The following is an 18682-nucleotide window of genomic DNA, read 5'->3' as shown; positions in this document are numbered from 1 at the left end:
AAAATGAAGCACATATATTTTGTGTGACTATAAATTATTGTATAAAGATAAATTATTTTCAAATATGTAAAGAAATTATTCTTTTTTACACGAATAAAATAAGTTCACATAAATTGAAACGGAAAAAATATTTTTTAAGAAAAATGTGAAGTGCAGTACAATTATGAGGTATATATATATATATATTCCACCTAAGTCGCATATCGCGTTTGGTACATTGTATGCTTGAGAGTTTTAAATTGTAGTCAGATCTAAACTTAAAGTTTGCATACGTTCTTAAAGTGTAGGATTAATTAACATGTATTTGTTTACTCGTTCATACCCACAACAAAACTATATATATCACTATTCATTCTTCAAGATTGAAGTCCACGTACCATCTCCTATAATAATATTCTTTCTCATTTTAAATTTCTCTAAAGCCTAAACCATCAAATTAAGCAAACTTGGAGCAATTAATCTCTCTGTTTCCAATCTCTATAACGGAAGGTGAGATTTCTTTTCATGTTATTTTCCACTTATTTTATTATGTTAGTTTGCTTCTTCTGATCTTTGGTAGAATAATATTCACATTAATTTTTATGGCTTCTTTATGTTGCGATTATGAGCATAATCATTCCTCTGAAAATGACTGTGGAATCTATTAACTAGATCAAGACCAGAAAGGATTATAATTTGGATCTTTCCCAAGGAATAACACGATATAATTAAGAAGATAGTAAACGTAGCTAAATTTCCTCTCCAAGTCATGTACTTTCTTATAGTTTAGCCTTGGAAGTAGAAGAACGAGAAAAAGACCCTCCTTCTCGTTTGAATGTAAGATTGAACATTTTTTCTTTTTATTTGCTTTTTCTTATTTTGCCTGTTTTTGTTCTTTGACTTGAATATCTATATATCTTTGTGAAGAAAGCACATAATTTTGTATTTGCATAATATTGAGCCCAAACATGGTAACACAAATTTAGGAATAGGAGATGCATAGTAAAATGTAAGAGAACATCCTTTTTAATTTAAAATAAATGCTATAAGTACACCAAACACTCATATAATATGGTAATATAAATCAACTAAAATTCATCACTTGTATTCACCCTCTTATTTTCTATTGTTTGCGAAAAAAATATCCTATTTGTATATATATATAATTTGAAACTTCTTTTCACCAATTAATAGGATATTAAGAAGATCTATATTAAAACTAACTTAAAAGTGATATTCACATTTGTCATCACGGATTTAAATATTTTTGAATAAATTAAAGTGAAAAATTAAAAGCTTCGTCGTTGGGGGTTTTAAAAGCTTGTATAACTCTTCATTCTTCAGCATTGAAGTCCACCATCTCCAATAATTTAATGGATCATTTTAGGTTGAACTCCTCGTGTCAAGTCAACTAAGGCGTCATTACCCATCCCATTTAGACATAGATAAATTTGGCGGGTTAATAAAGTAGGTTCATTTTATCACCTTTGTCTTCAACCTATTTATCCCAATGGTAAAAATAGATAATTTCACAACCAACAAGTAAGAGCCCTTTGGCCAAGTTGCCAAAAACTGCTTATTTTTTTGACAATAATATGTGAATATTACCATAACAAACCAAATGATTTACAAACTAAGAGCAGCCAGCTGTTCCAATCCACTAGGATCAAAATCTCTCCAGCTCTCAAAAAACAAACAATAACAAGGAACTCTAACTATTATCAGTTTTAACAGCTCTAACTACATAGCCTCTGTATCAAAATTGGGCAATGTCTAGCTCTTCTAGATCCTGCTAACATACTAATCATCTCCCTAAGTTCCTTCTTAATTTGTGTCTCTATAAATGCATTATTTACATTGATCTTCCTGAAATGCTTCCAATTCCGAGCTTGCCAAGTGTAGTATATTATCGCACCAATGATTTTTGTTGCTACTTCTTTCCTAAATTGCATCAGTGTCGATTCTTGATCCACTGCAAACTCCTGCTAACTGTATAGGATGGAATATTTATTCCTGACCAATTGAGCAGTGCCACCCTTATATTCTGGGTCCAGATACAATCCACAAATAGATGTTGGTGCGTCTCAAGTACTCCACAATCACATAGTATGCAATTGATGTCCCCATTGATAGGGATGTTCAACCTCATCAGTCTTTCTTTAGTCATTAGCTTGTCTTGATATGCCAGCCAAGTAATCACTCTTTGTCTTGACAACATTACAGGATTCTATATAAGCTCTGCTTCCCCCAGCCTAGTTATGTTTCCCTTCAGTGCTATGTAACTGCTAGACACTGAAAGAAACCACTAGTGTCCAGCTGGTAAACTCCTCTAGTATACCATTGTGCCATGATCTCCTTTAGAGCATTTAGTTTTTTCCAATACCAACTACAATTCTGTGGGGATTGGTGCTCCCAGATGTTGTGATTGGACTTCATGTAGACTTCATTGACCCATTTCACCGATGGTACATCCTTTTTTGTTGTTGCCATCTGCCATAGTAACTTGCCAACAGAAGCTATATTCCACTGTTCACTTTTTTTAAATATTTAATCCTCCATATTTTTTAGGATTACAGACCTTTTGCCATACTACTAATGATACCTTCATGTGGCCTATAGAATTCCCCCTAAGTAATTTCTACATATTTTGTCAATGCTTTTAACCACACTTTGTGGCAAGATGAATACTGCTCTCCAAAAATTGTAAATGGAGAAGAGAACAGTATTAATAATTTGTATTCTTCCAGCATACGAGAGTAATTTAGAATAACCATTGCGAACACTTTCTGTAAGCTTTTCAACCAAAGCATGATATTCCACTTTACTCCATTTCTTAGAGGAGAGAGATAAACCAAGGTATCTTATAGGCAGTGAATCCAAAGAAAATCCTGTGCAATTAAGGATCTCTTGCTTGCATTCCTCATCCATCCCTACCAGAAAAATGTTGGATTTATCTAGGTTATCCAGAAGCCCAAATACTGCACTGAAGTGGTTGAGTACTTCTATCATCCTGTTAATCGAGGCAGCTTCTCCTTTACAAAACAGCATCAAGTCATCATCAAAAATTAGATGTGTCAGTTTAGTTGCTTTGCACATTGGATGAAAGTGAAAATCTGGTAGCTCACTCATTTTACCAAGGCCTCTTGTCAAGTAATCTATTACTAGAACAAACAACAAGGGAGACATACTATAGTTGGAAGTACTTCCTTCAGTCTATGACAAATGAGTTTTGAAATGCACTTATATATGGTATTGCAGTATGAAATAGGTCTGTATTGGCTTGCATTTGAGGATCTTCAACTTTAGGAATTAGAGCTATGATAGTTGAGTCTAGTTGCTTCAACATCTGACCATTATCAAAGAACTCCAGGATTGCATTTGTTATATCTTCTCCAACCATAGACCATAAAGCCTTGAGAAACCACTTTCAAATCCATCTGGCCAATGACTCTTATTCACATCTATCTGAAACATTGCACCTTTGACCTCTACAATGGTATCTGGTTGCAACAATCCAACCTGGTGTTCTACTGATAAACATTTACCATTCCTCATAAAACTATCACGACCTAAAATTTTCAACGTCGGGACCGTGATGGCGCATAATATTTCGCTTGCTAGGAAAGCCAATGTTAGAACGGTTTATCCGTTTTAACAGTTTAAAAGTTAATATTAAGAAAGAACTAAAATAACTGAAATAATCTAAAGTGTAAATGCGGAAGCTAAAGCTATAAAACATCTGCTACAAATCCCTGAATCCGGTGTCACAAGTGCACGAGCTACTAAATACATACAACGGTCTAAAATAAATACAAAGCTGTCTGAATGAAAATACACAGCTAAATAGAAACAAAGAAGGGGACTTCAGGAGCTGCCGGCACTGAGTAACTGTACCTCAAGTCTCCACAGGCTATCTAATTTGATCTCTCTAGTAGCCGCCACTGGGACTGACTCCAAAATCTGCACAGAAGTGCAGAGTGTAGTATCGATACAACCGACCCCATGTACTAGTAAGTGTTGATCCTAACCTCGATGAAGTAGTGACGAGGCTAAGGCAGACCACTTATACTACAACATGAACGCAGTATAGATAATAATGATAGAAAAATAGAAATACTGAATAGGAAGAAGCAGTCAACTGAAAATGATAACTACCGCCTCAGGAAATAAACCAGTATTGTTCAGAATTATCAATCCTTAGCAGTTCAAATGAGAATATCGAAAACCAACACAAATCAAGAAATGGAAACACATAAGTTGTTGCAGCGCGCAACCCGATCCCACCAGACAACACACAATCCTCCGTTATTTCACCGTAACAATATCAAGAACAGTAAATAATATGTATATGTTGCGGCGCGCGACCCAAACCCATCATATATCAACAATAGTATCATAATTCACCCTTATTTCACCATATCAATCCACCCTTATTCTACTTGTTGCAGCGTGCAGCCCGATCCCACCGTATAGTAATTTACCCTTATTTCACTATATCAATCCACCCTTATTACTCCCGTTGCGGCATGCAGCCCGATCCCACTATATCAGTTCAAAACACTCAATGTGCACAGTCAAATCAACAGTTCAACCACAAAACCCTTACGATCAATAATTACCAAACTAAACCGAGAAGGAAGCCTTGTACAATATAAGAATCTACACAAGTAATACTATACCATGAAACCAATCTAGTAATTAATAATTAGAAGGTGCGAGTAAATCAATCTAAGCAAATAGCAGAGAATTATGAAACAATGGAAGAGCTAACATTATTAACAGGAGAAGATATTAATTAGTAAGTAGCAGCTAAGAATGGAAAGCATTTAGAACATATAATAGTTAAGACATGATAGGAAATAATTAAGAAAAAGCGAAAAATCATGAGAAACAGATAATTCGGCAGCGTATAAGCACTTGTCACCTCACATATATGCCGCTCACATAAAATTCACATAACACATAGTCCGAGGGTTTTTAATTCCCTCAAGTCAAGGTTAGACACAACACTTACATTGCTCTAGAGACCACTCAAAGCTTAACCATAACTTTGCCTTTCAAACAAGCCTCCGAACCAACAATATCTAGCAAATTACCAACCAAACGATTCAAAATAAGCCTTAGTAATCATCCACGATCGCAAAATATTCAATTTAGGTCATTATTGAAGAAGTCAATAAAAGTTAACTCCCCAGGCTCGCTTGGTCCAAACCCAAAATTCGGACTAAAACCCGATTACCTATTGACCCCCGAGCTCGGTTATGTAACTTTTTTTGGAATCCGACCCCAATTGGAGGTCTAAATCCCAAATTCTCAAAAATTCCTAATCCTACCCAAACTCCCAAATTTTCCCCATGAAAACACTAGATTTTAGGTTAAAAACTTGTGAAATATAATGAAAGAATGAAAGAAAATGGGTTAGAATAACTTACCAATGATTTGGAGAAGAAAGGGTCTTGGAAAAATCACTCATAGGATTTTCTTGTTTTGAAGATTTGAAGAAAGAGAGAAAATCCCTTAAACTATTTGATCAGTTGCAAGTATCGCATTTGCGACCTGGGGATTGCAAATGCGAGCCTCGCAAATGCGAAGAATGCCTACGCAAATGTGAACCAGTGTTGGCAAACGCGAACTGCCTGGATTGCAAATGCGATCAAAACTTCGCAAATGTGATGGTCCTCCCCCCAGCCCACTGCTCGCAAATGTGATGGCCTCTTCGCAAATGCGAGGCTCGCATTTGCGAGCCAGACCTTGCAAATGCAAAGTTTGCAGATTTGCTACACCAGCTGCTATGTTTCTCTAAGTTCAAAACACTCCGTAGCCTATCTGAAACTCATCCAAGCCCCCGGGGCTCCAAACCAAACAAGCACAGACGTCCTAAAATATCATACAAACTTGTTCGCACGATCAAATCACCAAAATAACAAGCGAACGTCTCAAATGAAATTTTCAAGAAAACTTTAAAACTTCTATTTTCACAAGCGAACGTCCGAATCACGTCAAACTAACTCTGTTTCTCACCAAATTTTACAGACAAGTCATAAATATAATAATGCACCTATACAAGAATCCGGAACCAAAATACGGACCCGGTATAAACATGGACAAACATCAATCATTTCTTAAAATCATTAAACTTTAAAACTTTTAATTTTCAACAAAAATTCAGATCTCGAGCTAGGGACATCAGAATGCGATTCTAGACATACTCCTATGTCCTAAAGTATGATACAAACCCAGCAGGACCGTCAAAATACTGATCCGAGTCCATTTGCTCAAAACGTTGACAGATTTTGACTCAAATTAATTTTTAAGGAAAAAATTATTATTCTTATCAGTTTTTAACATATAAGCCTTCCGGAGAAAAACATGCAAATCGAGGAAGGTTAAAATAAGATAGTTAAGGATTCCGAATACAAAATTTAGTTCTAAAACATGAGATGACCTATCGGGTCATCACATTCTCCACCTCTAAAACAACCGTTCGTCCTCGGACGGACGTAGAAAAGAACCTGAGCTAGTAAAAAGGTGCGGATATCTACTCCGCATGTCCGACTAAGACTCCCAAGTAGCTGCCTTGACGGGCTGACCTCTCCACTGCACTCGAACTGAAGGATAACTCTTAGACCTCAGCTGTCGAACCTGCCGCGCTAGAATAACTACCGGCTCCTCCTCATAAGTCAAATCATTGTCCAACTAGATAGAGCTAAAATCTAGCACATAAGACGGATTACCGTGGTACTTCAGGAGCATGGACACATGGAATACTAGATGAACTGCTGACAAATAGGTGGTAATACGAGCTTGTAAGCCACCTTACCCACTCTCTGAAGAATCTCAAAAGGTCCGATGTACCTAAGGCTCAACTTGCCCTTCTTTCCAAACCTCATTACACCCTTCATGGGTGATACCTGGAGCAACACTCTCTCTCCGATCATGAATGCAACATCACAAACTCTACGGTCAACATAACTTTTCTGCCTGGACTGAGCTGTGCGAAGTCTATATTGAATAATCTTAACCTTATCCAAGGCATCCTATACCAAATCTGTACCCAATAACCGAGCCTCCCCCAGCTTGAACTATCCAACCGTCAATCGGTATCGCCTACCGCATAACACCTCATAGGGAGCCATCTGGATGCTTGACTCATAGCTGTTGTTGTAGGCAAACTTCACAAGTGGCAAGAACTGATCCCAAGTGCCTCTGAAGTCAATAACACAAGCGCAGAGCATATCCTCCAATATCTAAATGGTGTGCTCGGACTGTCCGTCCGTCTGAGGATGAAATATTGTGCTCAACTCAACCTACATGCCCAACTCACGCTGTATTGCCCTCCAAAAGTACGAGGTAAACTACGTACCTCGATAAAAATGATAGAAACTGGCATACCGTAAAGACGAACGATCTCGTAGATGTAAATCTCTGCCAACAACTCTAAAGAATAGGTAACTGCCATAGGAATGAAATGCGGTGACTTGGTCAGCCTGTCCACAATAACCCAAACTGCATCGAACTTTCTCTGAGTCCGTGGGAGTCTAACAATGAAATCCATAGTGATACGCTCCCACTTCCACTTAGGAATCTCTAACTTGTGAAGCAAACTACCAGGTCTCCGATGCTCATACTTTACCTGCTGACAATTTAGACATTGAGCTACATATGCAACAATATCCTTCTTCATCCTCCCCTATCAATAATACGGCCGCAAGTCCTGATACATCTTGGCGGCACCCAAATGAATAGAATACTAGGAACTATGGGCCTCATCAAGAATTAACTCACAAAGTCCATTTACATTAGGCACACAAAAACGACCCTGCATCCTGAAAACTCCATCATCTCCGATAGTAACCTGCTTGACATCACCGTGCCGCACCGTATCCCTACAGACAAGCAAATGAAATTCATCATACTGTCTTTTCCTGATGCGCTCAAACAAGGAAGATCGAATAACTGTACAAGCTAGAACACAACTGGCTTATATATATCCAACCTCACGAATTGATTGGCCAAAGCCTGAACATCTAATGCAAGTGGTCTCTCACCGATTGGAATGAACGCAAGGCTGCCCATACTCACTGACTTTCTACTCAAAAAATAGGCCACCACATTGGCCTTCCCGGGATGATACAAGATGGTGATATCATAGTCTTTTAATAGCTCCAACCACCTCGTCTGCCTTAAATTGAGCTCCTTTTGCTTCAACAAATACCGCAAACTCCGATGATCTGTGAGTACCTCATACGACACGCTATAAAGATAGTGCTTCTAAATCTTCAGCACATGAACAATGTCTGCTAACTCTAAGTCATAAATAGGGTAATTCTTCTCGTGAACCTTCAACTGCCGCAACGCATATGCAATCACCTTGCCACCCTGCATCAAAACCGCACCAAGTCCAATACGAGATGCATCACAATATACCGTATAAGATCCTGAACCTTTAGGTAACACCAACACTGGCGCCGTAGTCAAAGCAGTCTTGAGCTTCTGAAAGCTCACCTCACACTCGTCTGACCATCTTAACAGGGCACCCTTCTGGGTCAACCTGGTCAACAAGGCTGTTGTAGATGCAAAACCCTCCACAAACTGACTATAGTAACCTACCAATCCCAAGAAACTTCGGATCTCCATAGCTGATGTGGGTCTATGCTAGTTCTAAACTGCCTCAATCTTCTTAGGATCCACCTAAATACCTTCTACCGATACAACGTGCCCCAAGAAAATGACTGAGCTCAACTGAAACTCGTATTTTTAAAACTTAGCATATAACTGGCTGTCTCTCAAAGTCTAAAGAACGATCCGAAGATGCTGCTCATGCTCCTCTCGACTGCGGAAGTAGATCAAGATATCATCAATAAACACAATCACAAAGGCGTCTAGAGAGGGTTTAAACACCAGGTTCACTAAATCCATGAATGTTGTTGCCCTTGTCAGCCCAAACGACACTAGAAACTTATATTGCCCATACCGAGTCTAAAAAAACTGTCTTAGGGACATCGGATGCCCTAATCTTCAACTGATGGTAGCCAGACCTTAAATCTATCTTTGAAAACACCTTGGCACCCTGAATCTGATCAAATAAGTCATCAATCCTTGGCAATGGATACTTGTTCTTGATGGTGACTTTGTTCAACTGTCGATAATCTATGCACATCCTCATCGATCCATCCTTCTTCTTACAAACAACACAGGTACACCCCAGGGCAAGATACTAGGTCAAATGAAACCCTTATCAAGAAAATCTTGCAATTACTCCTTCAATTCTTTCAACTCTGGTAGGGCCATATGGTATGGCAGAATAAAAATGGGCTGAGTGTCGGGGACAAATCAATACGTAAGTAAATATCTCTATCGGGTGGTATCCCGACTGTACGAGTCCATTCACTCCTCATGGACATCAACTAAAGGTGTGATAACACATTCCACTCCAAAGTCATGTTGTATCCTTCTTCATATCAAGCAACCCCTTTCCGTCGTATCCAACCTCCCTCCGTATAGCAGCCAATATTCCAAATTAAGCCCGTAGACCTAGTCACAGTCCGCCATGAATCCCAAATCACTCTAAACTTTCCTTAAGGCGTGCAACTATCCTACCACAGAACCCTAAATGCTACTATGCCGCTCTCCCACTTTGGTCAAACCCTCTCCTTATGCAACTAATTCATTTCTGCTTCTCATATTTGGCCTTCTAGAAATTTAGCCACCGCAAAACACCACCCGTATGTTCTTTCTCATAAATGCCCTGCTGTTGCCTTAAATCAGAATCCATCTATGTAACACTTGAACCAACGGATCGCTACCAGCTCTAAACTTCTCCGAAGATCATCTTCCCTGAGCCATCAACATTAGGAACACCGATTTGATTTTGAACCACAGCACACTGCGACCTCTGATGGTTGCTTCCCCCACACCACTTCACAATACTCTTCCCCAAAGGAAAATTGAAGAAAATCATAACACCGGCGAACTTAACGCATGCAATCAAAGACAACAACACCACACCACAGATGAAAATTTCCACCACTCTCGAAAATACCAAGTCTTATTACCCTATTGACCTAAACCAAAGCATTTGTAAGCCAATTGTCTTTCCTCCGCCAAAAATAGAATATTGAATCTCTGAATCATGTATCGAGTAAAACCTCCTTTCAAGTCATTCACTGCCTCGACGCATAGACAAGCATCCTACCATTACACAAACACTGTGCGATAGTTACACACGAATCACCATACAAACAATGCCAAATCTCAAAACCTTAGGAATTACTGATACTGAGCTAAAACGAAAGAACGACCTTCTGCAAAGTCACGACAATAGTCCAATCAAATATGTAGGGAGAAGCATCCTGCACTACCTCAGTAGTACTATTACGATTCCTTAATTCCCAATTTATAACAAGTGCTTCAAGTCGCATAAGATTGAATAAGAAGGAAATGAAGGCATGCATAAGCCTCAAAGGAATCAAATCGCACGATGAGGAATCAAGAAGGGAAGTGCTCCTAACAGCCCTGTAGCCTCTCAAAGATAAGTACAGACTTCTCCATACCGATTCGCAAGACTCTACTAGACTAGCTCATGACTCGTGAGATCTAAGTGAATCTAGTGCTCTGATACCATGTTGTCACAACTCGAAATCTATTAAAGGTCGTGATGGCGCCTAACACCAATGTCAGGCAAACCAACAATAATTGATTAACTTGATTACTCATTTTAGTATTTTGAAATCATAATTTTTCCTTCGATTAAATAATAATAAATAAAATTATAGAGTAAATGATAATATTTTTCCAAATACACTAATGAACAACTCATAAGTACCCCTAGAACCCAGTGTCATAAGTGCATGAGCATCAACTAGGAAGATAAATAAAATACATCATATCTCCGGAATACAAATTACACAGAAAAATATAAATAACTTTGAAGAAAACTCTACTGGCTGCGGATCGTAACATGGAATGCAGCTCACTGAAGTGTCCGTAATAACCAAGCCTCTACGTTCACAAGGCCACTAGACATATATGTACCTGCACAAAAATGTGCAGCAAGTGTAGTATGAGTACGTAAATCAACGTGTACCCAGTAAGTATCCAATCTAACCTCGAAGAAATAGTGACGAGGGGTCGACTCTGACACTTACTCTAGGTTAAAAATAAGATATTGATAATTAAGCATGGATTGTATAAAACAGCTGAAAACTCAATAACAAGAAGTAAACAATTATCTTATTAATAGGAAATTTCCCAATTGATTCTCGTCTTTTAACAATTTATATCTAAAACCAACGAGGCAATATCAATTATTATTAGTTCCAAAGATTTATAATACGCAAATCATGTTGAGGTCGTACGACCCGATCCAACATATAAATATAAAATGTGCATTGCCGAGGGTCGAATGGAACGAACCATAGATGCATCTATTTAGCGTGTCGAGGTGAACGGCCTGCTCCCATGAGAGCAGCGGAAGTTTATCCCACTTGCGGAATATATTTGCGACACGGTCGAACATAGATTTCTCAAATTATTATAATATTCCTCAATTCTTTTTCAAAAATACGACGTTCAAAGGAAAACTTTCAAATCTCGAAATCCTCAATTTCAACTCTTTTCAAGACATTCAATAAGCATACTTAATCTCACTTCTTTTCAAGGCAAATAATAAACATAATCAAATAATGGTATCAACAAGGCATGGTGTAAACCTATAACTACCCGGACATAAGCATGAATTGTAGTTACGGATGGACTCTCGTCACCTCGTGCATACATATCCACCACAAATAGAATCGCATATTAATTTAGTTCACCTATGGGATTAATTCCCTCATACAAGGTTAGAAAAGAGACTTACCTTGCTCCAAGATTCCATAACCGAGCCCTAATCCCTTCCAACAACTCAAACCGATGACCGACGCTCCAAAATAAAGTCAATAAATGTGCAAATCAATGAATATATACTCTAATGCTCATTATAATCCAATTTACAACAATTTCCAACTCCGCCTGAAAGGTCAATAAAAATCACCCTCGGGCCCACGTGCTTGGATTCCAAAAATTTTCGAAGATAAACATTACCCATAACCCCACGAACTCAAATATATAATTTATTCTCAATTCCATGCCAAAATTCGTGGTTAAAATCCAAAAATACCAATTTCTCTAGGTTTTCTGCCAAAACCCCAAATTTCTATAAATTGTCCACGAATTTCCATATTAAAATCTATGTATAATTCAAGTATTTAACTCAAAATACACGGGAAATCACTTGCCTCTTGATGTTGATGGAACCCCTCTCAATATGGTCTCAAAAATCTCCTAAGTCCAACTGGGAAATGAGGGAAATGAGCTAAGTCCCGAAATATAAGCCCTTGCTCCAGTCGCAGATGTCGCATTTGCGACATCTTGTTCGCAATTGTGACAAAAGCATCACAAATGCGAACCAGAGCCACCCCTTCCAAGGTCGCATTTGCGACCAAATTTTTTGCAAATGCGAAGGGGACAGTATCGCAAATGCGAACCCTTCAGTACTTTCCCACCATCGCAAATGCGACTCCTCCCTTGCAAATGCGAGTTCGCAAATGCGATCAAAACCTCGCATTTATGAGACCTGTAGCCCAGACCCAAAAACCAGCAAAACCAGCACAACCTTTCATCCAAAAATTGATCCGAAACCATTCTGAAACATACCCAAGGCCCTCGGGATCTCGTCCAATCAAACAAACCAGTCCCATAACATAACACAAACTGGATCGAGGCCTTAAATCACATCAAACAACGTCGAACTCATGAATCGCACCCCAATTCAAGCTTAATGAACTTTAGAACTTCAAACTTCTACGTTCGATGCAGAAACCTATCATATCACGTCTGATTGACCTCAAATTTTGCACACAAGACACATTCGACATTATGGACCTACTCCAACTTCTGGAATCAAAATTAGACCCCGATATCAAAAAGTCCACTCCCGGTCAAACTTTTCAAAAACCTTCAAATTTCCAACTTTTGCCAAATGACCCCAAAATGACATACGGACTTCCAAATCCATATCCGAACGTGCTTCTATGACCAGAATCACTATACAGAGCTATTCCTAGGCTCGTAATTCTAAATGGACATTGATAATATTGAAATTCACTTCAACCCAAATTTATAAAATCCTACCAAAATACCAACTTTCCATAATAGGCACCGAAACGCTCCCGAGTCATCCCAAACCTGATCCGGACATATGCCCAAGTCCAAAATCATCATATGAACCTGTTGGAACCTTCAAATCCTGATCCTAAGGTCGTTTACTCAAAATTTAAACCTTGGTCAATGCTTCCAACTTAAAGCTTTCGAAATGAGAATTTTCTTTCTAAATCAACTCCGAACTTCACGAAATTCAATTCCGACTAGATGTACAAGTCATAATACCTTAACTGAAGCTACTCATGGCCTCAAATTATTGAACGATGTGCTAGAGCTCAAAACGACCGGTCGGATCATTACAACTTGACTTTGTACTCCTTGAACACATTGGTCTACTAACTCACTAGGACCTTGAGCTGGTGGTTTGAAAGTGTTATGTTCGTTAATCTGAATTCCTCTATTTCCTTGTTGCTTGCTAATTTTGTTCCTTGCATTATTAATAGGTGTTACCTATCATGAATTTACCTCTTGATTACCTGCTGACCCTTTGCTTATATACACACCTTGTATCTCTTATGCAGCCTTTGTCACTAGTTTTTCCTGCTTCTGAGCTAGTTCTTGTTGTCTCTGGACATGTGAAGGTTGATGCACCTTCTTTACGCGATATTCTTTTTCCTTGTGACCATATTTCTTACAAAACTTACATAAAGTAGGTTTCCAATCATATTGTACATTTTGTTACATAGGCATTCATTTTTTATTTTTTAAAGAAAATCTTTTCTGGTAGCTTGGCATCCATACCTACTTCAATAAGTAATCATGCAAAGCTAAGCCTCATTTTCTTTTTTGTGTGATTGTCTACCATAAATGGTTTACCAATTAAACTCCCTATTTTTCTTAATCCCTTTGAGCTCCAATATTTGAAGTCCAAGTTGGTAATTCAACCCAAATTGGAACTGTATAGAGCTCCTCCCTGGTAAATTCCATGTCTAGATGCCATACTTTTACAATAAAAGATTTGTTATCAAAGTGGTATATACCTTCTTGAATAACTTCATTCTTCCCTACTACATCATCAAATCGCACGAAAACTATCCATTCTTCATCATAGAGATCTTATTAACGCCATATTTGCCCCATATTTTCTGGATAAAGTTGTTCAAAACTGAGAAGGGAGGGTGAGCCCTCAAAACATAACACACTACAACAGTTTTTCAATATTCCAGTTCTATACTGATATCCTCGGTTTCAATTTCACATACAAGAGTCTCTACATGCACCTCTGGAGCTATGTATTCTAGTTTAAAACTATCATTAGTTACCTTTGTGATGTAAAAGTTTTCCCAAATGGATCCCTTGCTTGCGACTTCATCCATTAGTTCTACTTCGTCTGCCCACGAGAGTTTACTTTGACTCTTTGACGAACTTCCTGAAGCTTCTTTTGAGGTGGATGTTACCTCCAATTGCTCAGGTGTGCTAGCTATTGAAGATCCCCCAATTTTCTCTGAGTTTGCATCCCTAGATTTTGTTAGTATTGTTCTATTGGTTTCCAACTCTATCTTCTGTGACTTCAAGATTTCAATTGCCTTTAGCAGCTCATCTTTTTTCCATTGTTGATTTAATTCCTACTAACGCGGCTGATTCCTGAGCCAAAATTGTCTTCTGCGATTGATTCCGAGCTCTCTTCCCCATGGATGGCGCACGTTAAACTAACATGCACTGAGAGAGAAATGGTTTAAACTGCTTATTTTGAAAAGTGCTTTTGTTCAAAAGTACTTTTGCGAAAATAGTAGTTTGTGCTTGGTCAATTCGTTTGAGTTGTGCCTTTTGCAAGCTCATTATATTTGGCTAATCTTTTAAAAAAACACTTTTAAGTATCAAATTACGAAAAAGGACGGCAAAAGTTCAATTTGCAGTTAATACTATTTAAACAAGAAAAATAAATTTAAATATTTATTATAAAAGAATTAAATTAAACTATAAAACGTAAAGTAAACATATAAATTAAAATTTTTAATCAATATAAATATAATTATTCCAAAGCAATAACATTGAATGTTAGGTATTACTTATTATTTACATGATAATTTAAATATGTCAAATACATCATTCAATATAAATTTGAAATCTACTCGAATAAGATTACACTTAAGCTATTTATATAATTAATGAACATTTAAAATCAGCCGCTTTATGATAAAGTAGGATTACACTTAAGCTATTTGTATAATTAATAACATGAAAATTTCTTTATTTTTCTTTTGTCTCCTATCGTATTTCAAATAATGTAAACAACACATAAGCTATTTGTATAATTAATAACATGAAATTTCTTTATTTTTCCTTTGACTCCTATGGTATTTCAAATAATGTGAACATAAATTTTCATTAATTTACTATTAAGGCGTGACGTTATAAATTAAGATTTTGGATGTCTACTTTATTTCTTCATTATATACTGGTGGCCTTTAGACCCATAAAACCTTAAATGCGGCATTAAATATTTGTTACGTATTATTTATTGGTTTGAATTCTTTCTCTAAATAAAGAAGATTGTTAATTTTGTTTTGATTAATTTTATGGAAGGTGACAGAGCTATTAACTCTAAGGCAGTTGGTTTATAGTTTATACTATTGTGAAAGATACCAACTAGAGATGGAGATTGTTGAGACATGTGAAAAAGGAACTCTTTCTTCTGCAAAGCCTTCCAGCAAACGTAGTTTTCTATCAACTGATGATGAAGTTGTGGGCTTTGAGAAAGATGCAGAAAGTATAATGAAAAAATTGACTGGTGGAGCAAAGGAGCTAGATGTCATCTCAATCTATGGAATGCCAGGTCTCGGAAAAACAACTTTGGCCAGGAAAGTGTACAACAATCCTTCTATTGTTAATCACTTTGATGTTAAAGTATGGATTCCTGTTTCGCAAACATATAATAGGATGAAGTTGTTGATTGAGATTTTCAAACAAGCAACTAGTGATAAGAGAGAAATCAAGGAGGACATTGACATAGCTGACAAGTTGCAGAAGAGTCTAAAAGGCAAGAGATATCTCATTGTATTAGATGATATATGGGAAGTCGAAGTATGGGAAGATTTGGGATTATGCTTCCCTAATGGCGAAGATGGAAGTAGAGTAATTGTAACAACTCGAATTGAAGAAGTGGCTAAGCATCTTCAATATCGCAGTGATCCCTATTCTCTTAGATTTCTGACACTGGAAGAGAGTTGGGAATTACTGCAGAAGAAAGTATTCCAAGGAGAGAGTTGTCCTCCGAATCTATGGGTAGCAGGGTTACAAGTTGCAGAACACTGTAAGGGATTGCCCCTTGTGGTTGTCCTGATTGCTGGAATTATTGTGAAAATGGAAAGAGAGGCATCCTTGTGGCTTGAGGTTGCAAATGGCTTAAGTTCTTATGTTTTAGGAGAGCAAACCATGAAGGTAATGCAAACAAGTTATGATCATTTAGAAGACCACTTAAAATCTTGCCTTCTTTACATGGCATTCTTTCCAGAAGACCATGAGATTTTAGTGTCTGATTTGCTGAAGTTCTGGATGGCCGAAGAGTTTGTAGAGGATATTGACACCGAGAACATAGAGAAAACATCTAGCATTTTCTTGGATGATCTGCTTAAGAGAAGCCTAGTGATGGTCTCCAAGAGGAGTTTTAATGGTGACATAGACTACTGCACAGTTCACGATGTAGTGCGTGAGTTTTGCTTGGCAAAACTTATAGAAGAAAAGTATATGCAGCTGACAGTGCCATACAGTCCAAATCAACATGTGTATTCCAAGGAATCGCGGTTATGCATTTATATTCATGATGATCTGGTTGAACAATTAGATCGTTGCGAATATCGACTGGATAAGATTCCAATGCTCGAGTCCAAGCTGGAAACTAAGTGTTCTGGTGAATGTCCTAAGCCTTTGGAGTTCATTGCTCATCCAGTACAATTCAACACATGGAGTTATTATCGATCAGATCCTTTACCTTTACTGGTTAAATTAAGACTTGTTCGAGTGTTGCGTTTGATGGATGCGGACTACTTGCCAAGTTCTTGGACTACTGCAGTACAATCTTTAACTCACTTGAGGTACCTTGAAATTTCTGTCGGACAATTTGATTTCAAGTGGATTTCTCACCTACTCGATCTTCAAACTCTAGTGGTTCGTTCAGCCATCTCCAATCCAATGACATTGCTTGCTATCTGGAAAATGACAAAGCTAAGACATGTGAATATAACCAAATTTTCCTTGGTATGGGAAGCCGATGACCGGGTAGTTTTTGGACAATCTTCAACAACTATGCTAGAGAACTTGAAGACATTTGGCATGTGCTGTACATATGTGGATGATATGAATCCAAGGTTCTGGTGGAGGTTCCCCAATCTTGAACAACTCCGCCTCAAAATTGAAGATGTACCTAGTTGTCCTTTGTTTCCCATACCAGAAGTTCATACTCACCTTCAATCTCTCGAACTTGAAGTCAAAAATGGCAGGAAAGGATACAATACTTCAGTTGGATGGGACGAATACTTTGTCTTCCCTTCAAATCTTAGGCGTTTGAGCATTCGCAACATGTCACTAACGGAAAAGATAGTCGCAAACATTGCAAGATTGCGGATGCTTGAGAGTCTTACATTAATAAGAGGATCTCGATTCTGGAATCTGAATTACTGTTGGGACGTTAGAGATGTCGTGTTCCCTGCACTCAAATACTTGACATTACAGATTAAGGATTTGACAGAATGGAAAGCTTCAGAGGAATCCTTTCCCATGCTTGAAAAACTAGTTATCAAAGGTTATTGCTACCTTGAGGAGATCCCACCTTGCTTTGTGGATGTTCCAACGCTCCAACTTATTGAAGTAGAAGACTGCATGGATTCTCTCGGAGTTTCAGCTATGAATATCAAAAAGGAAATTGAAGAAACTACAGGATGTGACAGTCTCCAAGTTCGTATACTGGAGTAATTAAGCCACCAGTTCAGCACTTCTTTTTTCATTTTATTAGCTTCTGTGTCTTGAATTCTGAAGTTCAGTTATATCTTGCATTATTATTTTTATCATATATACTTAAACAGCATTTTGGAGAGTATACATAAAGGTTTCATGCATATCCTTCATAAAATGCCTCCCTCCTAGTGTACAACAGGATAAATTGTATAAACGTATATATACTATCCGTTTCACTTTCTTAGTATTCATACCCCTACCATTATACTTGTGGGTTCAAAATACCCCTCACCCGTTACATCCCTCTTCAAAACTTAAAAATGACGTGTGGCACACCCTGGTTGTACTAAAATAACCTGCCCCATTTTTTATTAAACCCCATCCGATCCAACTTATTTACCCACCCTCATCCGAATCCCCCCTACTTAATTAAATCATTCTCACCCCCTTATTATCTTTGCTTTATTTCAGTGATGATTCAGAATAACATTAGCAACATCTGATACAAAGTGTGGCTTTACTCCTTAATGAACTCTTCTTCTGCTGCTGATGATAAAGAAGATTTTCTTGATTTTCCTCTTCTTTGTTTTTACTAATCATTAGTACT

The 18682-nt window shown here is 37.7% G+C and overlaps 1 protein-coding gene across 1 annotated transcript; it reads left to right on the top strand.

Moving 5' to 3' along the window:
• The first annotated feature begins 323 nt into the window (after positions 1 to 323).
• LOC107804447 (putative late blight resistance protein homolog R1C-3) lies at positions 324 to 18682 on the top strand. The gene is made up of 2 exons (XM_016628345.2): positions 324 to 489; positions 15709 to 18682. The coding sequence occupies exon 2, from the start codon at positions 15778 to 15780 to the stop codon at positions 18091 to 18093; it is 2316 nt and encodes a 771-aa protein (XP_016483831.2). The 5' UTR covers positions 324 to 489; positions 15709 to 15777; the 3' UTR covers positions 18094 to 18682.

Source organism: Nicotiana tabacum, chromosome 8 (genome assembly GCF_000715075.1).
Source record: "Nicotiana tabacum cultivar K326 chromosome 8, ASM71507v2, whole genome shotgun sequence".
In the NCBI taxonomy this organism is placed as follows: Eukaryota; Viridiplantae; Streptophyta; class Magnoliopsida; order Solanales; family Solanaceae; genus Nicotiana; species Nicotiana tabacum.
Note: the sequence above shows the minus strand (reverse complement) of the source record. Positions and strands in the feature narration are given on the sequence as shown.

What these genes read in the sequence shown, in the direction of transcription:
- LOC107804447 (XM_016628345.2), top strand. Translation starts at nt 15,778, where the DNA reads ATGGAGATTGTTGAGACATGTGAAAAAGGAACTCTTTCTTCTGCAAAG.